Raw genomic sequence first — 27815 nt, 5'->3', positions numbered from 1 at the left:
CAGTGATTTGCCCAGAATCACACTACTTTGGTGGTGTGGTCAAACTGAGATGTTAAATGTTAAAGGTATTTGTACCGCGCACCGTCACCAACGGAATTGGTCCCCAGGCGCTCTGGCGGATCTGCAAACGATAAGGGGGGATGGGTTAGTAAGGTGAAGAAGGAGTAGGATAGTGAGAGGAGTGGTGTTCTGTTGGCAGCTTCAACTCGGTATACACCGGGTGCTGAGCTTTGGTGCAGGTATTGGATCGGTGTCAGTCCGCGTGTGCTGTTGCTCCGGCTTATGTGTTGTTGCAGTGTTGTGAAGTGCGTGCGGCTTGTGGTGCGAGAGATGGTTGTGTGAGTTTTTGAGTGAGATAAGTATGCAGAGTTTGAGGTTATATTGGTTAGTGGGTTACCTGACCTTTTGCATGCTAACATTCACAGTATTGTCTAGGTGTGGCACTTGTTGGCCTTCACAATCCTATCTAGGTGCGGCGCAGGCCAATGTTCAGAGTTCTATCTAGGTGTGGGCATGCTAACATTCACAGCCTTATCTGGATGCGGTGCAGGCTGGTGTTCACCGTTCTGACTGTGGCACATGCTAACATTCAAGTTTCATCTAGGCGCGGGCATGCTATCCGTCAGTCAAAATCCTATCTAGATGCGACGAGAGCTTAACCAAAGCCCATGTTTCCAAATTGCACATTTCCTTCTATAACAGTTTGATGGAAAAATAAATGTCTACAGCATGCAAACTCATTACCAACTCCTCCACCGACCACCCCACACTCAAACAAATGTGTACAGTGCACTGGGTTGAAATTACTCTCTTTGTTTAATTAATCTGAGGGAAGGATGCAACATAACCTTCAGTCCTTTTTGTTGTTTCTTTGAGACTCTAGTCTTAAGGAGTGTCCCCACCCCCCCCGAAAACGGTTCCAGTTGTTAAAATTGTGGCAAAAATGGCCGTGGACACAAAATATTGCAGCAAAATGGCCATGGTTTTGCCGCTGCAATCCATGTAAAGGATGCGGGGGACACCCTTGTAACCCCCGCTCCCTTTAAATGGTGTAATGCGGTACACCTTTAACGGGTTAAACCATGGTATTTTTGCCGCGATTTTTTGTTCAGGCGACATTTTTGCCGCAATTTTATCACTGCATACCCCTAAAACATAGTAGTTAATTGTTTATGTTAATTGTCTATGAGTGACCAATTGCTTACAAGTGAAGTGGCCATGGCTGTGATGGAGCCTGTATTGGGCACTTGTTATGTGACCATTTATGGAGCAACAATGTAGTCTATTCAAGCAAGCATGAGTGAGGCTGTTTGTTGTTTAGTGCATGATTAACAAGATCAACTCTAGCTGCTCGCAATTTTGGCAACACGTGTGGCAAAGTGATTTGACCGCCAGGGTAACATCATTTAGCAAAGAAGGGAAGCCAGGACTTATTCCCAATTTCTCGGGTTGCACAGTTTCCAGTTTGGCAGGAGATTACACCTCCTTCCGCCGTAGCTTTAAAAACTTTAAGAACTCTACCTAAATGGATTTTTAATCCCCATTAGATACACACCTAGGAGTGACTCTTTTTGAACTAAGAACATCAGCAGCCGCTGATCATACCCATTTGGAAGTGGGTAAGTGTTAATATCTAATACTTTAACTCCCAACTTACTAACTTAATGGGTACAACCACAATTTAAAAATGTAAAAATATATCATAGGGGCAGCTCCTGAGCATTTGGGGACGTCTGTGATTGCAGTCCTTATCCACCCGACCTGGAACTAGACTATAACATCTACTTAAATAGGAAAGGCAATCTTCTATAGACTCCAAGGTAATTGCATTTTTTCTTTAATACCATCAGACTGTGCATGAATAGAACCTATCCTCTTGTCTCTTGCTATAAGAGACATATTAATTTCCTTATTTTAAACAGCTTATTTTTTAGGTTTTTTTAGATGACTTACCAATTAAAGATAATTGACATGCTTTGTTAATAAACATTAAACTTTTGATATAAGTGAATATCCATATGATCACTAGTGTGAGGTTGATTATGGTAACATGACAGAGTAGTATCTATACAGAATCTATAATCTAATTATAGCATTATATGTTATAGGTGATTGCTGAAGAAAAAACAAATGAAAGAATGAGCGAAAGTGGGTGAACATCTCTTGAAGAAGGGGATCAATCTAAACCCCTAAACGTGTCGAGAAAAAGTTTTCATGTTACTGACTTTTGTTTACCCACAAGGACCAATAGTGCCATAAGATAGCTGCATTTGTTCGAGTATGCTTAAAATACAGAAGTGAATGTTTTGTTACACTGAAGTGAAATGAAAAAATGTGAATTATAGTAACAATTTGTTTGAATACAGAATTTTTTTACTAAAAACTGGTTTTCCAAGTTATTATTTTCGACGACTACTGTAAAAATAACTAATATTGATTGTGTATGCAATAGAAAGGGTGTGCAGGGGACGGGATAGTTCCATATGTTTATGGCCATCTGTTGGTTTCGCATAGATTGATACAACCTAGTGTCAAGGTTGCTTTTCTCCCCGGCACCCCACTAACCTTCCTTTAAATACCGCCAAGAATTGAACCATTAGGTGTGCTCTGTGCAAAATAGTTTTTAGCACTGGAGCACTTACCTCATTCCCCCGTGGGGGAAGATGGCGGCCTCCAGCGGTGAGGCACCTTGGAGCAGGGGGATTAGTGCTAGTAATTCCCCCCGTTTGGAGCTTCCTCATTGGCGGAGTGGCCGCCACACCCCCCTCACCGTGTACTAATGAAGAATAATTGTCTTTGGTTTCTGCCAAATGTCCGCCAGGCAATAAGACTGAACTCTGAAATGCTGCTAATTTGTTTTCAGATTAAGTTTATTGTGCTAAAATGCTAGACAGTACACCACTGGAAATGGCCCCAATTGGGTATGCAGGCAGGACGCCCTCCTGGGTTAGCGTAATTCACACTTTGCAGGCAGAGGAGATGCCGCCAGGGCACTCTCCTGGGTTAGTGTAATTCACACTCTGCAGGAAGGGGAGATGGAGCCAGGGCGCCCTCCTGGGTTAGTGTAATTCACACTCTGCAGGCAGGGGAGATGCCGCCAAGACGCTCTCCTGGGTTAGTGTAATTCACACTTTGCAGACAGGGGGATGCAGACAGGGGGATGCCGCCAGGGCGCCCTCCTGGGGCAGTGTAATTCACACTCTGCAGGCAGGGGAGATGTCGCCAGGGCGCCCTCCTGGGTTAGTGTAATTCACACTTTGCAGGCAGTGGAGATGCAGCCAGGGCACCCTCGTGGGGTAGTGTAATTCACACTTTGCAGGCAGTGGAGATGTAGCCAGGGCGCCCTCCTGGGTAAGTGTAATTCACACTTTGCAGGCAGTGGAGATGCAGCCAGGGCACCCTCGTGGGGTAGTGTAATTCACACTTTGCAGGCAGGGGCGAAGCCGCCAGGGCGCCCTCCTGGGTTAGTGTAATTCTCACTCTGCAGGCAGGGAAGATGCCGCCAGGGCGCCCGCCTGGGGTAGTGTAATTCACACTATGCAGGCAAGGGAGAAGCCGCCAGGGCGCCCTCCTGGGTAAGTGTAATTCCCACTCTGCAGGCAAGGGAGAAGCCGCCAGGGCGCCCTCCTGGGTTAGTGTAATTCCCACTTTGCAGGCAGGGGAGATGGCGCCACGGTGCCCTCCTGGGTTAGAGTATTTCACACTTTGCAGGCAGGGGAGACGTTGCCAGGGCACTTTCCTGGGTTACAGTATTTCACACTTTGCAGGCAGGGGAGATGCCGCCAGGGCGCCCTTCTGGGGTAGTGTAATTCACACTTTGTAGGCAGGGGAGCTGCAGGGACATCCAGCCAGGGTGCCCTCCTGGGTTAATGTATTTCACACTTTGCAGGCAGGGAGATGCAGCCAGGGCGCCCTCCTGGGGTAGTGTATTTCACACTTTGCAGGCAGGAGAGATGCAGCCAGGATGCCCTCCTCGGTTAGTGTAATTCACACTTTGCAGCCTGGTGAGTTGCTGCCAGGGCGTCCTCCTGGGTTAGTGTAATTCACACTCTGCAGGCAAGGGAGAAGCCGCCAGGGCACCCTCCTGGGTTAGAGTATTTCACACTTTGCAGGCAGGGGAGACGTCGTCAGGGCACCTTCCTGGGTTAATTTAATTCACACTTTGCAGGCAGGGGAGATGCCGCCAGGGCGCCCTCCTGGGTTACAGTATTTCATCCTTTGCAGGCAGAGGAGATGCCCCCAGGGCGCCCTCCTGGGGTAGTGTATTTCACACTCTGCAGGCAGGGGAGATGCCGCCAGGGTGTCCTCCTGGGTTAGAGTATTTCACACTTTGCAGCCTGGTGAGATGCTGCCTGGGCGTCCTCCTGGGTTAGTGTAATTCACATTTTGCAGTCAGGGGAGATGCAGCCAGGGCGCCCTCCTGGGTTAGTGTATTTCACACTTTGCAGCCTGGCGAGATGCAGCCAGGGTGCCCTCCTAGGTTAGTGTAATTCACAATTTGCAGGCAGGGGAGATGCAGGGAGATGCAGCCAGGGCGCCCTCCTGCGTTAGTGTAATTCACACTTTGCAGTCAGGGGAGATGCAGCCAGGTCTCCCTCCTGGGTTAGTGTAATTCAAACTCTGCAGGCAGGGGAGATGGCGCCAGGGCGCCACCCTGGGTTAGAGCATTTCACACTTTGCAGGCAGGGGAGATGCAGCCAGGGCGCCCTCCTGGGTTAGTGTAATTCCCACTTTGCAGGCAGGGGAGTTGGCGCCACGGTGCCTTCTGGGGTAGTGTATTTCACACTCTGCAGGCCGGGGAGATGCCGCCAGGGTGCACTCCTGGGTTAGAGTATTTCACACTTTGCAGGCAGGGGAGAAGCCGCCAGGGTGCCCTCCTGGGTTAGTGTATTTCACACTCTGCAGGCAGGGGAGATGCCACCAGGGTGCCCTCCTGAGTTAGTGTAATTCACACTCTACAGGCAAGGGAGAAGCCGCCAGGGCGCCCTCCTGGGTTAGTGTAATTCCCACTTTGCAGGCAGGGGAGATGGCGCCACGGTGCCCTCCTGGGGTAGTGTATTTCACACTCTGCAGGCTGGGTAGATGCCGCCAGGGTGCCCTCCTGGGTTAGAGTATTTCACACTTTGCAGGCAGGGGAGACGTCGCCAGGGCACCTTCCTGGGTTAATGTAAATCACACTTTCCAGGCAGGGGAGATGCCGCCAGGGCGCCCTCCTGGGTTACAGTATTTCACACTTTGCAGGCAGGGGAGATGCCGGGAGATGCCGCCAGGGTGCCCTCCTGGGTTAGAGTATTTCACACTTTGCAGGCAGGGGAGATGCAGCCAGGATGCCCTCCTCGGTTAGTGTAATTCACATTTTGCAGTCAGGGGAGATGCAGCCAGGGCGCCCTCCTGGGTTAGTGTATTTCACACTTTGCAGCCTGGTGAGATGCAGCCAGGGTGCCCTCCTGGGTTAGTGTAATTCGCACTTTGCAGTCAGGGGAGATGCAGCCAGGACGCCCTCCTGGGTTAGTGTAATTCAAACTCTGCAGGCAGGGGAGATGGTGCCAGGGTGCCCTCCTGGGTTAGAGCATTTCACACTTTGCAGGCAGGGGAGATGCAGCCAGGGCGCCCTCCTGGGTTAGTGTAATTCACACTTTGCAGTCAGGGGAGATGCAGCCAGGGCGCCCTCCTGGGTTAGTGTAATTCACACTTTGCAGGCAGGGGAGATGCCGCCAGGGCACCCTCCTGGGTTAGTGCAGTTCACACTTTGCAGGTAGGGGCGATGCCGCCAGGGCGCCCTCCTGGGTCAGTGCAGTTCACACTTTGCAGGCAGGGGAGCTGCAGGGAGATGCAGCCAGGGCGCCCTCCTGGGATCGTGTAATTCACACTTTGAAGGCAGGGGCGATGCCGCCAGGGCACCCTCCTGGGGTAGTGTATTTCACACTTTGCAGGCAGGGGAGATGCAGCCAGGGTGCCCTCATAGTGTAATTCACACTTTGCAGGCAGGGGAGATGCCGCCAGTGCGCCCTCCTGGGTTTGTGTAATTCGCACTTTGCAGGCAGGGGAGATGCCACCAGGGCGCCCTCCTAGGTTTGTGTAATTCACACTCTGTAGGCAGGGGAGATGCAGCAAGGGCACCCTCCTGTGGCAGTGTAATTCACACTCTGCAGGCAGGGGGGATGGTGCCAGGGCGCCCTCCTGGGGCAGTGTAATTCACACTCTGCAGGCAGGGGAGATGGCGCCAGGATGCCCTCCTCGGTTAGTGTAATTCACACTTTGCAGCGTGGTGAGATGCTGCCAGGGCGTCCTCCTGGGTTAGTGTATTTCACACTTTGCAGCCTGGTGAGATGCAGCCAGGGTGCCCTCCTGGGTTAGTGTAATTCACACTTTGCAGTCAGGGGAGATGCAGCCAGGGCGCCCTCCTGGCTTAGTGTAATTCACACTTTGCAGGCAGGGGAGATGCCGCCAGGGCGCCCTCCTGGGTTAGTGTAATTCACACTTTGCAGGCAGGGGTGATGCCGCCAGGGCGCCCTCCTGGGTTAGTGTAATTCACACTTTGCAGGCAGGGGAGATGCCGCCAGGGCGCCCTCCTGCCTGCAAAGTGTGAATTACACTAACCCAGGAGGGCGCCCTGGCGGCATCACCCCTGCCTGTGTGCCCTCCTGGCTTAGTGTAATTCACACTTTGCAGGCAGGGGAGATGCAGCCAGGGCGCCCTCCTGGGTTAGTGTAATTCACACTTTGCAGTCAGGGGAGATGCAGCCAGGGCGCCCTCCTGGGTTAGTGTAATTCACACTTTGCAGGCAGGGGAGATGCCGCCAGGGCGCCCTCCTGGGTTAGTGTAATTCACACTTTGCAGGCAGGGGAGATGCCGCCAGGGCGCCCTCCTGGGTTAGTGTAATTCACACTTTGCAGGCAGGGGAGATGCCGCCAGGGCATAGTGCAGTGAGGAGCTGCAGGGAGATGCAGCCAGGGCGCCCTCCTGGGATCGTGTAATTCACACTTTGAAGGCAGGGGAGATGCAGCCAGGGCGCCCTCCTGGGTTAGTATAATTCACACTTTGAAGGCAGGGGTGATGCCGCCAGGGCACCCTCGTGGGCTAGTGTATTTCACACTTTGCCGGTAGGGGAGATGCAGCCAGGGCGCCCTCCTGGGTTTGTGTAATTCGCACTTTGCAGGCAGGGGAGATGCTGCCAGGGCGCCCTCCTGGGTTAGTGTAATTCGCACTTTGCAGGCAGGGGAGATGCAGCCAGAATGCCCTTGTGGGTTGCATTAATTTCTTTGTATGCAAGGTAGCGCAGCGGGCTGTGCCCCTCTATGAGGGATATGATATCAAACTACAGCTCTCAGAAATCGGTACAAGCAGCCTGAAGTTTGCTATATTATTTTGTTCTCGTTGGTTTCCAATGTGGAGGGTTGTTTCTTTATATTTGTACACCTCTCCCCCAAAAAACAGTAAATAAAAGAGGGGCAGGGCAAAGCTACATATACAGAGAGGAGCACAGTCTATAAGCCATACTGGAGTCACACTGTAGATTTCCACTTCCGTTCCTTGCTGCAGAAGAGGCTGCCTATGCAAACCAGCATGGCACTCAAAAGGTTCACCACAGCGGGGAAACCAGTTTGTTTTGTGACGCTCCCGACACACAGGCTGGTGATTATATAGGCAGAGGTGTGAAGGGGAACTCCCTTCTTAGAAAAAAAAGGCACGTTTTCCATTGCTTAACTGTATTTTGTTCTAGTGGGATAACTTTAGTCCCGACTGGGGTCCATGTTGTAGTAATGTGCTCGCTAAGAACTAGGTTAGGGGCATCTTTTTCCACTTGGTGCTCACAGTCAGGCCCGGCACCCAGGCTGTTCAAGGCTTCTATGGGAAAGGACGTTCACTAACGCTTGCACAATGGCTCTGTGTATTAACTGAGGCGTAGCCAGGATTGTCTACCAAGTGGGGCCTGAAGCTAATGTATTTGGGCCCACCAAGTAAACGCCCAAACAGCGTTGCTGAGTGGATATTTACAGATTTTGGGTGGGCCTTGCCTGCTCAGGTCCAACCCTGTCTATGCCTTTGGTTAACATCGATTACTGATAAGCCTGAAAGTGTTTTAGTGCAGGGGGCGGAGACATGCAGGGTGACACAAATGACAGCAATGACAGTAACATAAAGGAGGAGCCAAACGAGATGTAAGGTGGAAAAACTTTGGCCACAAGCTTTATTGTAACAAGACCTATGGTGCAAAAGAAAACCAACCATAAAACATCATAAAAAAACATAACACAAATATTGTGTTGATGGCTGCGGTCTCTTAAAGTGGGAGAAAAAAACACAGAACGGGTTATCATGCCATGTTCTTTCTAGGGAGGGGTGCCTGCTATCTTTTTTTAAAACAAAATTGCAAGGAACTTGGGGTTGGTCACTCTACGTTACCTGGGGGAACCCAAAGGTGGACCCCCTGCTTACTGTGCTCAGAGAGGCACAGCTCCACCTCACTTATGAAGCCCTACAAGGCGGACACATGTGTATGGGGTTGCTGTAGGTACTCTTGTTCAGAATGGAATTGCCATAGCATTACAGTGCTGGACTGGCCATGTGGGCGGGAGAAAGACTGATGTGCAAATGGGTATTTCCCATCTGTGAAAGGCACAGTGAGCAAAAAGCAGATGGCTGCGAACTCTCAAAGTGAGAAAAAACCACAGAACAGGTTATCATGCCATGTTCTTTCTAGAGAGGGGGGCCTGCTACCTTTTTTAAAAGGATTTGCTAGGAACTTGGGGTTGGTCACCATAAGTTACTTGGGAGAACCCAGACGTGGACCCCCTGCTCACTGTGCTCAGTGAGACACAGCTCCACCTCACTGTTGAGGCCCAACAAGGCTGACACATGTGTTTGGGTTTGCTGTAGGTACTCTTGTTCAGAGGGGAAGTGGCATAGCATTTCGGTGCTGGACTGCCCATGTGGGCAAGACAAAGGGCCTCATTACACGGTAGGCGGTAAGGGTTTACCGGTACCGGTAAGGGCACCGGTACCGGTAAACCCTTACCGCCTTACTACGAGGTCCCTTTGCGGGTCATCCCTTAACGCCTGGTTTTTCCAGGCGTTAAGGACGGGACCCGCAAAGGGACCTCAGAGCTAATTACGGTACCGCAATTTGCGGTACCGTAATTAGCACCTTCCCCATTCCCATTATGCCCTATGGGGCAAAAATGGGAATGGGGAAGGGTACATGGGGATTGGGGAATTACCGCCCCCGCTCACTTTGGAGTAGGGCGGTAATTCCGCCATCCACCAAGGCGGACTCGGTACGGTACCGGCGGCAACCATGGCGCTAATAGCGCCATGGTTACCGCCTACCGTGTAATGAGGCCCAAAGACTGATATGCAAATGAATATTTCCCATCTGTGAAAGGTACAGTGAGCAAAAAGCGATGGCTGCGAACTCTCAAAATGGGGGGAAAAAACACAGAACAGATTATCATGCCATGTTCTTTCTAGAGAGACAGCATAGATGCAGAAGTCAGATTAAAAACAAGGAAGGTGCATATCAACAGAGCATATGTTCTGCGTTATTTGTTTAGAAGCCACAAGGAGCTCCAATCTCTGCCCTGGTGGATACAGGGTAGAGATTGGAATCCATGAGAAAGGTTTACATGTTCTAGTAAAAATACAGAAAGGAAATGAGATGCTATGGGGAAAGTTCACATAGACATTTCATATTTGCATGGTACAGATTAGCAGCCTCACAGAATGTACCAGTGCTCAAGCATTATTATAGCACACAGACTGGAATCAATGAGTAATGTACACATTTATTTATTAGCATTTTTAAAGCGCTCACAAAGCCCGCAGGCATTGAGGCGCTGTTACAGGAATTGTTTGTTTTTTAGTTGCGTAATTGTTTTGTTTTGTCTTAGTTGCGTATTTATAACGCACTTGAATACCCAGAGGTTTCTAAGCGTGGACACGAGGATCGAACCTGTGTTGCTTTGTGTCGTTTTGCTTCCAAGGCAAGTACTTTGTCGCTGAGCTATCCCCCCGGGATGCATAGCACGGATCGAGGCTGCAGGTTAGAGGTTAACAGGAAGGTGTGCATATCCACACATAGGCGTATAGTAGAAGAGATCATGTTTTTCAAGTAGCGTTGCCCTGAGTAAGCAAAGAAACAAATGACTGTTTGGTGTTCAATATATGAATGGTCCATATTATTGTATAGGAAGGAACTTTAAAGCGAGTAAAGCACTAGCAAGGCTTTTTGAAGAGCGTACTATCAGGGCTGAGGGATTAACAGGCAACTCGAAACAAATGTATAGATTCTATTTCTTGTATTATTGTCCTGACAATGATTATGGAAAACAGGACAAACAGTGATGGGCTTAGAAATAGTGAAGAGGAATGGGGAAGCCTGCCACCTCCTCCAACTAAATTCATGACAAGAAATAAGGCCAGGAACCAGCACAATCACCCATTCTATTTCAGACAAATTCCCAATGGACCCATGATTGACAAGTATATCGAGAGGTATCCCCTCAGCCAGCCATCCAAGGACATACAGATCTATCCATGCGTGGATGAAGAACCCTTACGGCTAACCTGCACCCATCCATACCAGAACAAAGGAAACAGAGTTTTCATATCGGTATACAAGTAACCGGTACTTCCAAACTGCATCCATCAACACTACAGGTTTTCTGCATCTGCCTTTCCCGCTATTCGACTAACGAACCCCACCTGACTTTCTCACAGAGCCATATGCAGCAAAGCCAACATTAAGGGCAGAATGGCGCCATATAAGACCACTTATCTTACCAGGCTTTTTTCTATGCAGGCCTGGAGGCACGCGGTATATGGTCCCCAGTTTGCTTCCTCACTTTCTCTCATTTCTTTCTATTCTGAGTTCTTTAGGCAAGTATAGTGAGGACATATTGGCTTTCTCTATGGAAGCTCTGATCATGATACTATGGGTCAACATGTTTTTTTAGTTCAAGCACTCAGTTTATGGAGCCCCTTTCCACTCTCTGTATGATACTGGCAGTTCCTTACTTCACAAGAAGGTAAAGGCCCTATTGCTCTGATACCTGGTTAAGCTTCCGCGTTTCAGGTCAATAGCGTTAAGGGACCATTTGGTCCATTAGGTGCGCTCTGAGTACAATCAATACTGTTAAATGTGCAGTGTCTGGGCAAGTGTTGTCAGCACCCGGAGACAGCATGGCAAAAGCTGGGTATCTGAAACATTCTTTGTAGCCGACCATGACCCTTAATCTAAAAGATGTGATACATTATACCTAGAATGGCAAATGCTTATGTCATTGCCCTGCCAAGGTGTGGATGATATGTTGCTAACCCAACACTTAAAGACATTACTAGAAATAAATAAAAAAAAAGGTGTAAATGTGTGATTGGGGGTTATCAATGTAATGCTCTCCATCTTAAATGTGAATTTAACAAAAGTGCCATTTTTTGTTTTGTATAATTTATATATGTCACAGTAAGCTTCCAAAATGTTTTGGATCCATGAGAGTGAAACAAGAGTCAAGGGATGTTTGTACTGTGTTCCAGGTGGGCTTAGGTGGCATTTTATGAATCCAAAACCTGCAATACGTTGCCTAAAATGGCAGAGGCATATTTCAATTGCTGGCTCTGCTATCCGATGTGTAATGACTTTTGTCAAATTACTGACAATAATCAAGGCAAATCAGTGTGGCACAGGTGAGTGCTGTACTATGCCCTCTACAGAAAATGGGAATTTACCAACTTCTGGTTTGCAAATCAGGGTATATGATGGAAATACATGACAAATGATAGCAGTGCTGGCATACGTAGTGCCTGTACTATGCCCTCTACAGAAAATGGGAATTTACCAACTTCTGGTTTGCAAATCAGGGTATATGATGGAAATACATGACAAATGATAGCAGTGCTGGCATACGTAGTGCCTGTACTATGCCCTCTACAGAAAATGGGAATTTACCAACTTCTGGTTTGCAAATCAGGGTATATGATGGAAATACATGACAAATGATAGCAGTGCTGGCATACGTAGTGCCTGACAAATAATGACCATGAGCCTCAGTATAAATTCGGTGGTACAGAAAAAAGATAGTGATAATTCCGTACTGCCACTTTTTCTGCACCACCGAAAGCACAGCCGAAAGCTACGTTTTCAGTTTGCAGTGAAGGATTTACCTCCAACAAGAGGCTGGAAGTAACTCCTCAACCGAAAGGCCAAAAGTATGTGGGTTTACAGTGATTAAATTATCGCTCATGGTAAATCCCAAAATATCCATGAGGAGCATTATGGACACCACAAATGGGGATTTACAGCACCTTACCACCACTCATAATCCAGCTGTAATTCTGCCATTAATGGTAAACGGTTCGGGCAGTAATTTCGCAAAATTCCTCTAAAATTACTGCCAAACTCACAATGAGGCTCAACATCTAGTCATGTGATGGCAGGTATGGTCATATGATGATAGCACCTGGGTATAGAGTGGCATTACATAGAAAAATGATGTCTTTACCTAGGTATATGGTGGCACTGCCCGAGCACATGGTACGCGCTGGGCAAATGATGGCAGTACCTGGTCATATGAAGGAAATACCTAGACATTTGACCACAATACCAGGATCTCAGCAGCACTTGTCGCATAACTGCAGAACCCGAGCAAAGAGTGGTGGTGTTTGTCCATATGAGCGCAGTAACTGCGAATATGAGTGCAGCAATCAGCATATACTGGCAGTACCTGGGTATATTGTGGCAGTAGCTGAGCATATGATGGCAGTATCTTCTACATACGAAAGCTGCATCTCTGGTATACCATGTGTGTACCTAATCTAAAATATCATATGTAACTAAAACAGCTTTAGTGAGAATGTGCAGATGTGTTCTTGATTTTTCAGTTCAGTACAGTGATTTTTAAGCCATTTTGATAACACTTGATATGATGCTTTCTGGGTCAAAGGTCATCTGATGCCACTTTTTGTGTTGGCCTCAGGCTCAATGGACATGGCAAGTGGCATCGGGGGCTCTTTCACCATGCCCCTGATGCCACTTCCAAGGGTGCCATCGGGGGCAGGGTTAAAGCGCAAGAGAGGTTAATTTTTATACCCCTCTAATTTAGTGGCTTGACGCCAGGGTACACCAAAACCCAGAATTGAGTTGATCGAAGTTTTTTTTAAAGAATTGGAAATGTTCCACTACAAACTGAAACCCATCTTTAGTATAAAAGCCAACAGTAGTGCAATCTTTACCCGATTAGCCTCTGCATGGCCGTAATATCCAAGCACCTTCTCTGGCCTGCACGTGAGGACTCATAGGTGCTGGAGGCGTGTCTGCAAATACTACCTCTGCCGCCCAAAGAAACTCTGCAGTGACCCCCACCTGCGATAAGCAGGCAGCTGAGCCCTCACTGCTCAAAGACTTAAGTCATGTTACAACTTAAGCGATCTTACAAGCTGAGTGCCTAGGTAATTACAGAGAGACTCCCATAAGAGAGAGTACCCCACCATCTCCAGAGACTTGCAATAGATTTCGGGCGTGGATATGATGCTCTATGAAATGTCAAGGGTCGACTGGCCTATGGAGATGGCTGGAGGTTTCCCGGTAGGCCTCTGCACCCTGGGACTCTTTTGTTTGGTAGCCTATTTTATTTCCGAATTTTCTCATAGGAACATGGTTGGGCTTACTGAAAATATGTAATATGAGGACACTTTGAACATTATTCCCAGGGCCTTTTTTAGTTCCCAGTCCACCACTGGGTCACAGACAGGTCGGGTAAACACACAACAGCAAACACGCTGTTTCTGTGAGAGGCCATGCATTGTCTGGCTTGCATGTGGCCGGCAAGACAGTAGACTAGTGTTCTGCTCGTGGGTGGATGAAGGAGGCTGGACCCGCTGGTTCGCTCTGGGGGCCCGGCTGGCCACCTTCCTTCCCTCCATCTTCCTACAGTGCACATCCTCGTTCTATTGTTGGCCCCCTTCTCTTCCTGTAGCGCATTCCATCCCTCCGTGCTAGTGGGGCCCTCCCCGCTCCTCTTGTTATGCCTCCAGTGCTTCTGAGCCCCACTCTCTTTCCCTCCTGTGTGTGTGCTCCCACTCTCTCCTGGATTTCTGTTTCACTCCGCCTCGCCTCTGCACATGCCAAACCACCTACGGCTTCTTACTGCACGTCTCTGAGCCGGCCAGGCCATCGCAGAGGGGATCGGAGATGGCGAGACGCGAGTGAGCCTCGGCTTGGACTCGCTGGCTGTCCTCTACTTGGCTACCTGTGTTTACCTCTCCTCCCCAAGGCGGCCGCGCAATTCTGTACCCACGAAGGGCGAATACACATTGAGGATCTTGGGAATTATTGCCAAGGCAAATGGGCTCAATTTCTCAATTTCTGAAATCTCCCAGGAACAAAAATCAGTTCTGATGCCCATCTATAAGCATAGCATCCAAGTTCACAAGATTATTGGCAGGGCCTAGACTTGAGCTATATTAATGGGTGAAGAAAATATGGTCAGTTTTATAAACAATGCTTTAATGGAGAAGTGGGGCCATGAGGAGGACAGAGGAGACACTTCTTTCCAATATATTGCATTTTAAGATGGGACAGTGCAGTTTGTTCCGTAAAATACATTTTAACCAATAATGTGATTAACCTGCGAAGTAATGCATTCATACAGACATAAGAGTTTTATATGTTTAGTGTTCACCTACGCTCAGAAGACTAGACTGCTCTCCCCTACTGCGGGGAGCACATGTGAAATAGCAGGCACATGGGCGAGGTCAAATATAATAAACTAGGGGTTCTTCCTTGTTATCGGGTGGGTGCTTAATATGTTGTTATGTTATATGGCATTTGTATAGTGCCTAGGTGTGGCCTCAAAGCGCTGTGGCCATGAACGCTCTTCTGAAGCCAGTAGACAGAGGTTTGAGAGGTGATGAAAGGCGTTCTAAAATGCGTGTGTGCATTTTTCAGTCAGCACCAAGGTAGCTGGGGTGGCTAGGTCACCAACAGCAGCCCATAATGATCAAAAGAGAGGGCGGGTGCCGTGACAAGTTGTCAAGGGACTCAGGCTAGTCATAAAAGGGTCAGATTATGTGACTGGCTGAACTAAATGTTGCGTGTGACTTAGCTGTATTCTATTGGTGGTGTTTGCTTTGGGTGGGAGTATTCGAGCAGTGTTTATTGCAGATATATGGATATGTGTGGGCAAGAGAGAGCAAAAGCGCAAAACAGTAGCAAAATTAAAATGGGAAACCCACACGCTGGCCTCTGTGCGTAGAAAAATGCAAGAGCTGCAACACAAAACAGGAGCTAAATTCAAGTGGGGAACCCACACCCTGGACCCTATTGGGAGCAGCAGCCAGTGTAGCAAAACAGTAGCAAACGTTATGTGGGAAACCCACGCCTAGGGGAAGCAAAATGCAAGAGTGGCAACGCAAAACAGTAGCAAATTCAAAGCAGGTTGTTAAACATTTTACTGCCCATAATGCCAGATAATAGTGTCAGTTAATTTCCAAAGCACTTGCATTTTGCCAAAGTATACGAAAACGTGCCGTATGCTGTGTTACAACTATTGCAATATGGATGCTGGGAGCAACTGCATTTGAAAACCATCTTTCGTGAGTAATGGCTCATATGGAGTATTTGTAGCTGGATCAGTCTGAGTCCAAACAAGATGGCCGCCTGTTGATGGTACATGGGGCCATCCATCCATTCCTCTGATTCCAGAGGGCAGACATCCACATGCAACTTGGGTTTCACTTAAGGCAGAGTGAGGGGTAACCTATAAAACAATTTGGTAGAGCTGAAATAGATTCTTACAATATTTTTCAGTAATTAGGTTGCCTTTGCAACAGGGAGTGGGAACAGAATAGTGTTGACATTGGGACTACAAGGCATTCGTTTTATAAAATGATATTACTGAGGAAGGTAAATCAAACTTAAAATGGTAAATTCACCCTATTGCCTATAACGTCGCCTAGAACATTGTTTTTTCCAACCCATGTTTTGAATATACCCAAGTTTCTTAATTCAAATAAATCAGCAGTATTCCATAGTGGAGCACAGAGTAATCTTACCTGCCCAGTCGATGGCTTCATTTTTTACCCTAATAGTTTGTTGCAAAGACACAGGGAAGAAATGTTCTCAACAGCCATATTGTAGACTTCTAGATTTCCAAAGCTAGGGTGATGCAGCTCAATCCTAAAGCACGACATTTGGTTGAGCTACAACTATCAAATGAAAAGACCGTTTAATGCAAACAAGTTATGGGTATGTTTAAAATAGGGAAAAGGGGGATAGAAAGGGTCTGGGTTTGCCAATTCATTCCTTGTTAGGATGGGTGTAAAAATGCTTCCTGGCCTTCCATCCTGTGAGTCCTAAATATCCCAATAGTGAACAATAACTACAAATTAATATGGACCCATTGCAAGTGTTGCATATTTACACTTTTATCAAAACATGTTTAGATAAAGCTTTATATATAATCTGTGTAAAGGTTGTGATGTATTGCAAGTTACAGATTTTTAGCTCATATGTTGTATCCTAGTACGCGATTTGTAATTTTACTTCCCCACTACACGCAGCAAATGTGACAATGAAACGTGATGGGAGCCTGAAAGCAGCCCGATTCCCTCCACCGGGGCCATCTTGAGATGTCTAATAAGACCATCAAGACAATAAGGATTTTGCAATTGCTATTAAAAAGTGCAAACTTAGATGTTGCTCCGAAATTGCCATTCCCTGCTAATAACGGTGAAGACGTCAGCAAAGCAGTTCTCATCAGATTCTTTCAATTTTACGAGACCAAGCAGTACTTTAATCCTTTGAACTCTTCCAGTTCATCTTTTGCTGAGAGACCGCACCATATCTAAAAAAGGGAGACTTTTTAGGGTGCCACAGACACAACTGCTGCTCCACAGCCTGTGGGCAGTTTGCATTTAAAGTAAAGTATATTGGAGATCAGGGGTAGAGAGGAATCCAGATTGGAAGCTCCTTGCCAGGAATAAAAAATCACATGCCCCCTGCATTCTTCAAAGGTACACAGCGCAATTTCGTACCCAGAATCAGTTACCTATCACCAATGGCTAGTGGACAGTGCCCTTTTGAGGCTTGTATAGAGACCCACATATCATCTTTCAATTAAGGGGTGATTCAATTATTGTGCAGAGAAAATGGCAATTACTCTTAAGACCCTCGCAACATTCTTACCGTTTTCAGGGACATTCGACTTATTCTCGCCCTCCAAAGAGGCTGCTTGCCTTCCATCAAAAATCATTACAAAAACACTTTAGTCGCAATTGACATCCTTAGACTCTGATACTAAATATTTTACTTCAACCACAACAGACTCCGGGGTTGAGAAATGTGGGTGAGGAAGTCATGTTTTTCTTTTAGGGGGTGGAAAAAGCAGGACGCATGATGCCACATGTAGGTGCACATACCTCCTAAAGTTTGAGTACCCCAAGGAAAGTGGAGTCTGATGTTTTTGTAGGATGTCCACATTGAAGTCAATGAATGGTCTTTTATACTTTTCTTGAGGGTAACCAAGTTTTCATATGAGGGAGATCCCACTGAAGTTTATTGTAGTCACGGGACTTCCATACACCTAAACCTAACCTCTGGCAACAATGCTTTCAATGGTTTGAAATTTCCCACCTGTCCGCTCGCCAAAACAGTCACTTTAGGTAACTCGGCCTTCCTGTGATACGTAAGCCATGATGTGCAGTGCCATTCATGAAAGTTAGTGAACAAAAGGTTTGTGTAGGTTGTCTAAGGGAAGAGTGTTATACATGCTTTCCAGCTAAGCAATACTGAGAGGCAGTGCAGGGCAGGGCTGGAGCAGTGAGAGAGCGGAACAAAAAGGAATAACACAAATTTGATGTAGCCTCAATGATCTTCTGGTACACGAAGTAGGATCCTGCTTGCATTAAATCCTCGCGATAGTCACATCGCTACAGTACGTTTCATTGTCTTGCACCAAATTGGCTAAAGCCTGATGCCAGCATGGAAGAGGTCAAAGTGAAGTCCATCAAATGAGATCTGATTTAGCGGTCAATGTAAAAGTCTGAAATTACTGCTAATGTGACGATGCCATATACTAACTTTGTACTACTATTCCGAAACAATTAAGTGTTCTATGCTGCGAGCGTAGCTCTCCTAGTATTAGTTTTTATACAATGTTTAAGCTCTGCTAACACTGCTTTTGATGCATTAATGTCAGCTATGGGAGGACTTGCGTTTTTTAATGCTTTTTATTTTTTTATGCAATATTATGTATTTTATGATCTTTAAACCTGATGACTTTTTGTGTATAAAGGTTTTTCAACTTCTTAAGAATCTGTCAATACCTCTGCCACCCTCTAACTCGATGTCTATCCCTGACTACGATGTGAGAGGGTTATTGTTAGTCCCAAAATGGCACCTATATTCATTCCTTCTGTAGCGAACATTGAATTCTGACATACTAACTGCATGAATGGCGAACTATAAGCCTCATTACAAGTAGGGCGTTAAATTGGCAGGTCATTCCACCAATTACCAGTTGGAATTACTGTTACCGCAGTGGTTGTCTGGCGGAATTACCACCATACGTAATTCCTATAGAAGGTTGAATCGAGTGCCCACAAACCTTCGGTGGGAACAATAATTTTGTCCAGCGGAATTACCACTGAAAATCACCTTTGAATGGTAAATCTGCCACATTTTGGCACAATTACAGTTGCCCCTCAAAAATGGAAGAATTACTGAATGACTGTACTTCTGGTTTAATCGTGCGGAGGGGCCCACCTCTTGTAGGAAGCAGCATGGCAAATCATGGCTACATCATTCATATCATGAAGCTTGGGCCCACACTGGAGGATGGATGAGTTATTGCCTCTAGCAGCAGTTCCCATCTTATTCTTTCATGCACCAATCTGCACGGCTGGTAGACTGAGGGATGGGCGCCTTTTACTGCGATGCCTGCCAGGCTGCACACAGAACTCCCTCCGTGTGTGACCAGGCGGACTGGCAGGAACGATTTAATCTAACCTAGGCACTCTGCAACTTCCAAGATGCAACAACCACTTCTAGATTTCAGATCGATTACACTTTTGACATAAATAACGGAGGCCACAAACATTTCTTGAGGAGAATTAAAAGGCAGGTGGTTTCTTTTAATTTTACAATGTTGTCAACATTGGGAAACACTGTGGGAAGGAAATGGGAACTTTGTTTCACCTCCTATGGGATTGCCCATAGGTCAGGGATTATTGAGAAAACATTATTTTTTTTTTTTAAAGTATTTTATTGGTATTTATATGAATACAACACAACCATCAAACTGTAACACAACAAACAAACTAAAATAAAATTAACTAACTAACTACCACAGTCTTCATAGGCGAATATATTGTTCATAATTGTGGCGGCGGGGGAGGGCCTGGTGTGCGGCACACCCAAGTTCACGGGGGCTTGATCATCAGGTTGACCATTCCTGGGGTAAGTCACAAGCAAGTCTCTAGTGGGGGTGAAAGCTCAGGGGGGTTTGTGGTCTGAGGCAAACTGGATGTCACGCACCAGGGCCTTCCATGAGTCTAAGGTGTCGTTGGAGTCATCATCGTTTGAGCGGGTTCCATCCTGCCAGGCCCTAGTTTCAGCCTCCGTCCACTTTTCCAGGTCCCTAAGCCAACGTCCGTGCCTTGGGCCCCTTGGGGATTTCCATGCCATTGCAATGGATCGTTTTGCAAGGATGCAGGCTAGGTCCATCAGTTTGACCAGGTGTTTGTATTTGCTAGGCCTGGGGTGAGCTCCCAATAAGCATTCCTTCGGGTTCCACTCATATCTTGTAAGTCCCGCTGAGGTGCAGGTACGTTCCACCATGGACCAGAAATTTGCTGTTTTGGTACAAGTCCAAAACATATGGACCATGTCCGCTTTGTCATTTCCGCACCAGGGGCAGTTCGGGGGTGCATGTTTATTGAAAGTTGCGACTCTGAGTGGGGTCATGTATGTCCGGTACAGTACATTCAATTGAACCTGTTTAAATCTAATGTTCCTCGACACCTCCTTTGGGTATAGTAATATTCGCTCCCATTCACTGTCGGTTAGCGCAATCATTGAGAAAACATTATGACCAAGCTCTCAAGGTTGATGGGTCATACAATATTGAGTAACCCCAAAATGCTTCTTCTACAGGTAAAATGGGAGTTTGAAGGGAACCTAGAAGAGAAGTTGATGCACATGGCTGTGAGGGCGGCAGAAATGGATATTGTCACAAAATGGGTGAGCCAAGAAGAGCCCACAATTAAATGATGGGTATGGATGACTGCAGCCGAATGCAGGAGATTACATATAGGAATAGGGGGGCCATAGTTCCAGAACATATGGGGCAAATGAGAAGAAGATGGGTAAGACAAAGGGTAGGAACAAACAGGGGTCATCGGAGGGGGAAATAGGTGGGAATGAGAAGGAGGGGGAGGGAGAATGAAAGAGAGAAGTCAGAAGGGAGACCGAAAGTACAAGGAGGATTAAATGTGTATCACAGCAAGAGCAAGATGCATTTCTACATGAATATGTTGTTTTGGTTTTGTATTGGAAAGATTTCAATAAAAATTGGTTCAAAAATAAAATTGTGAAACACATTTATTATACATTTCAGTCAGTTCAACTTTATTTCGGCAAGCAATGCCACAAAAGCAAACCAAAGCACATAAAAAATTATACAAAATAAAATAAATAAAATGTGTAAAGACTCCTATAAAAAGGACTTCCCGCTCTACAATCCCATGCCCTCCCAAAAAAAATTGCAAAATACGCTTTTGACAAATACAATGTCTTAGCATCATATGCCAGTCCAAGACTGCATAAGCAAGACAATAACAGCCTAAAAATACAACACTCATAATAAGCACTACATTGTTAAGCACTTCATCCTAAGGGTAACTAATGACTGGTAGTACCACCTCTTTTACACACACTGTGATACAATTAAAAATAATACTCGCTTAGTTGGCACTCAGGGTGATCATACTTCTCCCAACTGAGTTATGGCACCACTGCGGACCTTCTCCAGGCTGCAAGTAGCTAAGTGCCTGTCGAGGGAGCTGAGCTGCAAGATTATCCGTAGCAGCACCGCAGAGCATCACAGCCTCTGCAGTGGTTGTGACAGTTCGAGTCCTAAAGACAGGTCGAAAAAATGCCCCTCCTAAATCTAAATATTGTGGGCAAATCATTACAAGTTGGACAGTACTTTCAGTTTCGCTGGAGCAAAATGGGCAAATTGGGAATACATTGCCATTCCATTTGTTCCTTAAGCGTGCCACGGGTAAAATTCCTATGCGCGCAGCTTAATGTATAGTGACCTCATCTGTTTTGGGCACATATAGTCCAGGTAGTCCTCATAACGCAAGACTGTTTCAGCATCCAATACCCGGCAGGAAGTACTGTCATCCCATTAAATGTTTGTGTTGCAAGAGACCTGGATTACATTTAAAGTGGAATTTGATGGGTATGTGACTTTCCAATCAGAGGCCACCAAGGGGGATCGTGGACGCTCAAAGAGTGGCCTCTTAATAGGAATAAAGTCGACATACAGCCCGAGATTGGTAAACGACCCTAAACCTGGTAGCAATGTGCTAGCTGTGGCATTGACTATTCCCGAGAAAGGAGGAAAGCATCAACACATGTTAATCATTGACATTTATGATCCTCTGGGCATATTGAAGACTGAGTCCATCTTGGAGCAGTTGGATGCCATATTAATGGACTGGGATGCTGATCATAAAAGTAGTCCTATTTTATTATGTGGGGATCTGATTGCTAGATGCGTGGATTTGGAAGGTTGTGGTAAATATGACAATGTATCTGATTACTGCCAAATGCCACAAACAACCTCTAATATCAAAGGCAAGGCATGGGTAGATTACATAAATGAATGGAAGTGTACAATCTTGAATGGGCGCACGACAGGTGATAACCCTGGCCAACCAACTTGGGTAATGGGCACTAAGAGGGATGTCTTGGATTATATGGTGGTCTCTGAATGTGTTTTGGGTAATGTCATTGGTATCCATATTGCTCCTAACACATATAGTGACCATGCCCCAGTTACCCTGACCCTGATTGGGGGAGGGGGAAAGGGACTTGGGAAGGTATGTAGTGATGTGGTTATAAACAACCAAGGGAATTGGATACGTTGGTCCCAGTTCAATATCGAAAGAATGAGGGCCTTGATTTTTCCCGAGGGCTGTTGTTTGAAGAGTGAACTAAGGGGGAAATCCCCTGAGGAGATTGAGGTTTGGATACAATCTCTCACGCAGTCCCTCTTTAAGCCTACTCAGGTTCCTAAAACTAAATGGAAAGCAGTAGTAAGGGGTACGTTTGATATTAAGATCCGGGATCGTAAAAGGTTAATGCGGTGAGAAATCCGAACCTGTAGACTGGCCACTACTAGCAATAGGAGCCAGCAGGAGAGGCTGACTGAGATCAAGTATATAAAGCAGCAGTACTGTACATGGCTCCATCACTACCGTAAGTCCCAACAACGTGAAAAATGGGAGAGTTTCATACAATTCTCATGAGCAGAAACACCCGAAGAATCTAGCAAATATTAGGAGAGGCAGGAGGGGAACAGGGCCTAAGAATAGTGAATCCTATTGGTGAGGAGCAGTGGGTAGCACATATTAAGCATAGGTTCTTTGATGCAAATATTCCCGCTTCAGCTATTGTACCAAGTACAAACCCATGGCCCTTGCCTCTAAGTCATAAGGTGATAAAGCAGGTTATCGAAGCACTCAAACCCTCTAAAGCCCCTGGCCCAAATGGGTTGGCAAATGCTGTCTTGAAAAGCGACCCGGACAATTGGGCACATGTACTTCTGACACTTTTTTCGCGTATTTGTAGGTCGGCTGTGATCCCGTCTTCATGGAGAAGGTCGCTGTTTATACCAGTGCATAAAAAAAGAGTTTGATGCAATGCTGGTAATTGCCGACTCCTCTCCATGCTTGATGTAACCAGTAAAATTTTTATGACACTTGCCCTCAAGGAACTTGAAATCTGGGTCACAACAAATAACATCTTGAACTATGCTCAGACGGGATTTAGACCTGGTTCTGGGACAGCACATAACATCAGGGTCCTAGATCTACAGATTAATAATACCCTGAGTAACAGAAATGCCACTTTGTATATAATTTTTGTCGACTTCTGTAGTGCGTTTGACCAAGTTAAGAGGGAGACCTTGTGGGACAAATTAAGCATCTTAAAGTGTCCTGGTTGGATACTACATGTATTGTTGAGTTTACATAGTAACAACAGTGCCAGGGCCAAACTTAATAACGAGGGAGAGGTCACAGATCCCATCTCTATTAACAAACAGTGCTTTGTCCCTGCAATCCTGTATGGCTTGGAGGCACTAGCGATACAAGATATGAACTGGCTCAATATATTAGAGGGACAGTACTGGCGCACAGTACTCGGTATGGGCCCGGCTTGTTCTGTTCAGTATCTTAGGTTAGAACTGGGTTTAACATCCTTGAAAGGCATGGCACTGCGTGCTCGAGGTGTGTTTTATCTGAAAGCGATTTCCTCCCCATCATGTAAACTACTCAGCTTGGCTAGAACTAACTTTGATAATGAAAAGTCACCTCAAGGTAACAGCTACAAACAGTTAAATGAGTCTCTCTTTGCCAATATAGATTGGTCCCATGGTAAGAAGCGGTTAATGCCATTAATCCATCAAAAAAATCTTTCATACAAAAAATGAATAGATGGGACTGGACTCAGAACTATATCCATCTGGCAAACTTGAAGGGGTATGAAGCTGTAATGCATGTAATACACAGATGTAGAAAGCCCCAACAATACCTGTTATTATGCCCACACCCGGAGGTGCGTCAATTTATGCTAAGGCTGTGTACAAATCAACTTCAGGTATTAGCGGTTACTGGGCCACGGCTGGGCATTCTACCAAAGGATAGGAGCTGTTGTATCTGTGAGAAGGGAGAACACTTAGAAACCTCCCTGCACGTCTTGACTATGTGCCCCCGTTTGGGTCCATTGTATATGTGTCTGTTGGGAAAGCTGGTAAACAATTATGAGACCATCACGGGAGAGGCGTTCTGGGATTATTGCTTAAACTCGGATTCAATTAGGACTCAGCTGGCACTTTATAGGGCTTGGGTTAAAGTTAAAAGTTTATTACCAAACCACCCGGCAACAGCGGAACCTTGAGCAGTTGCTTTGGAACCAGTCCCTAAACCTGAAGCTCGAGGCCTGGCCCTTACGATTACGATTGATACTTGTTGCTTAGTGCTCGGGGCATGTGCACTTTTGTACCAGGTATTTCGTGTGTTGGGTCGAATATGCTGTGTATGAAGTGTGACACACATCATTTATACCTGTATTGTGCCTATACATATATATATATATATTCAATTTTTATACAATTTTACATAATTCTTATATTTAATGTTTTGACTGTATGTATGTTTGCATTAAGTTATTATATGTATTTTTGTTATGGTTTGTGTAAAGTTCAAATTGAACTAATTCACAATAAATGTATAATTATAGAAACCCTAACTGCTCTACTCCCATGCTCTCTCATAAATGTGGCTTTCACGCCACATATCTAGCCAGTGTAATACCTGCCCTAGCTGTTTGTCCTCATCAACTGCAGTCCTCTCTCACCCTCAAGCCTAAATAATCATAGGAATCTACTTGCTCCATTGGACCTTCCTTCAATTCCAGCCTTATTATACATTTCACTACAAGCAGCCAGTTCTTTGAAGTTTCACAGGCTCGTCATGTGTCTGATTGTTCAGCCTCCCCCTTTTACCATTGCTCTTCTTCCACTTTAACTTCTGAAAACATTTCATTTCCCATAGTGACTACGCAGTTACGTAGTTGTCCTGACAGCCTTGCAAAATGCCTGTCTTTGGTTTATTTATTTATTGGTCATTTGTAATGCGCCTTACACAGCAAGAATTGTGTTTCGAGGGAAGAGAGGTACAGAATAAAAAACAAACTTTCCTAAAAGGTATTGAAACATTCGGAACGTGCAAGTGCTAAATATGAGTGCAAGGGAGGGGGTGGGGTAGCAGGTAGGAAGACAAAAACATTAAGCTATGTACAAAGTAGTGCTGGCAAGTTGCGCTTAGCTTTAAAGAAATCAATTCTCTTATGTCATACAATTGATTAGAAAGTATACATATTGAAGTTGTGGTTTATTTTGCTTATAAATCACACTAAATCCCTATTGAGGGCTGACATTGAAAATTGGGGGAGCGTTGGATCCTGGCTGGCTCTGCACTACACATATCAGAATTCCTTGCTGCTACAGACCAGTACTTCCCAGAGGGATTCAACCCGGAACACCTGAAACCAATCAGCCTCCCTGATGATTGCTGAGGCATGAAAGCACGCTAGATCATCTTTGGACTGTTGAGCAGATTGCTACTGCGACTCAGAGTTGTGCCCCTATCACCTCTCTTTTTGGTTGGATATAAACACACACACCAATAGAAAAGTCCATTTGAGCCAAGTCACAAATTCCACAACACTACCGCTGGAAGTTCACCTCCAGTTCCGAACCACAACAGGAAGGCATTGGGGTATGCAAATTAGCTCAAACGCAAACCTTTTTCTCCAAGAAATTGTCTTTGTCTAGAAGGGCACTGCTGCTTTATATATAGCTTAATCAACCCAAGACAGACATTTGCAAGGCTGCCAGGAGGCAGCCCATTGCATTGAAGGAGCTGTGTGGTGAAAGGGTTGTCTGGCAGGGTCAGCGACTCACGCAGGAATGTCTTTAACCACAGCTCCATAGCTGAGTTTGGAGGCTCTTGTTGGGCTGGCATGGCCTAAGCACTCGTACCTAGGCCACGCCCACGAACTAGAGCCGCCACCTCCTTCAATTATCACCCCACTTAAAGCACTGCAAGTACTTACAGTGGGATACAGCACCGTGATTGAAGTTAAAACCACAGCAGTTGACAAATGAAAACTACGAAGCAATAGCCACTCTACCTTTATTTCTTACAAACGCAAACGCGCTCGCAGTCACATCTCGGTAAATAGGGCGGACTCTCCCAAGTGTCTCGACGCTCGAGCTCCGCGCATGCGCAGTAGCTATCGCTCTGAACACCTTGGTGTAGGTTGCGGGGACCGCGAGAGTCAGGGCGCCCAGTGCTGATCGTACATGGAAGACACCACAGGTTCAATTGGAAGCACACTTGCGTAAGGCCGCTGAGGAGACTGTCAAGACCGACTCCGTTCGACTAAACTTTCTAAACTTGTTTAATTATGCGTGCATCCGGGGCCTGCCTATTTCAAACAACCTTGAAAAAAGTGCATTCTATACGCCATGCTGTTCCCCCTCAATGAAAACTCAGAAAATATGACAGCATGGTGGGCTCACTTTTCTGGATTTGTTTTAAGTGTTCCTTGCTGTTACGTTGATACCATGCGTTGCTCGACTTTGTAAAATGCTTTGCTAACATTTTAAAACCGGCTTGTACTTTCAAAACTTCAGAATTAAAAATAATCCGAGTACTAACATATTACATACAACAAAAGCCCGTTTGACCTCAGGGCCTCTACGTCGCCAGGGCCATCCAATGAACGTGTCCCTTGCCACCTTGTCCCGCCCTCTACGTGCTCTTTTAGACTTTGTGCGCCTCCTATGTCATGCCGTCCCTTCTCGATACTGTAATCACGGGTCGCCCGTCTAGAGTGGCAGCACTCCCAGATTCGATGGACACACGTCCTATAGCAGTAACCATCCCCAACCCACCCAGAACCGGACTTGCCTTGTTTTGGGCGCCTGCTTACAATCGTCCGAGCCGCCTGTCCTGACGGTTGTGTGAGATGAATTCTTCTGCATGTGGTAGCAAATAATCCCTGCTGCCGTGGGGAAAAAAGAGCACCCCGAAATCGGAAAAATAAGGGGCCTGTTTTGCAAGAGATTCTCTTTGCGCTCTCGGGTGCGGGCTCCCTGTTCCGCCGGCCCCCGGTTCTCCTCTTCAGCGCCTCTGCTCTTGTCTGCTCACTAGATGGGTTGTGCTGCTTTCCACCCACACAGCCTCTTTGCAGTGTAATCGTGGCGCTGGCTGGCTGGCAGGCTTGTGTAGGAGGCCCGGTGTGGGAGGAACGGCGCTCTTACTCTGTGGACAGCGATGGGAGTTTTAATCTCCGGACCATGAGAGAACACAACCTTCCGTGGGAGGTAGACGAGTGAGGCCGCGAGGAACCCTAGTGCGCGGTGGGGGAGGGGAAGAGGATTGCGTGGGAAGGCTACAATGTAACATTGAAATAGAGTTTAATAACTGGCATATTTTGAAATAGGAAATCGTTTAGTCATTATTCCACAGTGTAGGGAATAAAAGGTTGCAGGCTTACCGCTTACATTGCTGATTTCAGTACCACAGAAGACCACCCTTCCGAAGATGGCCTCAACATTTAACCACATTTGTGTGATCCTGGGCAAATCAATGGATTTACAAGAGCATCAGTTTCCTTATCTTCCAAAACTGGAAGTGCTAAGCGATTGGCTACTGCATACAAGACTTTACCGTTTGCAATTAGGGCCAGGTTCGGCTGAAGGTTAGCAGTAGTCATTTCAAAAGGTTAGCTTGGGGGGGCCACAAGCATAAATCCTGCATCATCTTTGCACCCCTTGGAACATTTGGATGAAGTTCTTTGTATGCACTTCCATTGTGATTCATACATGCACACTCACAAAACTAGTCCACTCTTCAATATATCCTACCTGCAATGCACCAACCAAAATGTTGTTGGTTAAGGAAAATAATGCAGCGAGGAAAACTCATTTTGCTATATTAAATAGAATGTCAAGTGTAGAAGC

General features: G+C 46.3%; 1 protein-coding gene across 3 annotated transcripts in view; it reads right to left on the bottom strand.

Annotated features, from left to right (window-relative positions):
* Positions 1 to 27199, bottom strand: part of NAB2 (NGFI-A binding protein 2) — a 125791-nt gene extending 98592 nt beyond the window's left edge. Inside the window, exon 1 of one of the 3 annotated variants that reach the window (XM_069653556.1) lies at positions 26761 to 27199. In XM_069653556.1, the coding sequence (XP_069509657.1) occupies positions 26761 to 26834 (74 nt within the window). In that variant the 5' untranslated portion in view covers positions 26835 to 27199. Of the gene's footprint in view, positions 1 to 25978; positions 26067 to 26760 lie in introns of those variants that run through there. The other 2 variants (XM_069653554.1, XM_069653555.1) reach the window with 2 other exon arrangements.
* Between the last annotated feature and the right edge of the window lie 616 nt (positions 27200 to 27815).

The sequence above is a fragment of the Ambystoma mexicanum genome, chromosome 3q, assembly GCF_040938575.1.
Source record: "Ambystoma mexicanum isolate Mex_15411 chromosome 3q, UKY_AmexF1_1, whole genome shotgun sequence".
Lineage (NCBI taxonomy): Eukaryota > Metazoa > Chordata > Amphibia > Caudata > Ambystomatidae > Ambystoma > Ambystoma mexicanum.
This window is presented reverse-complemented; position numbering and strand designations above follow the sequence as displayed.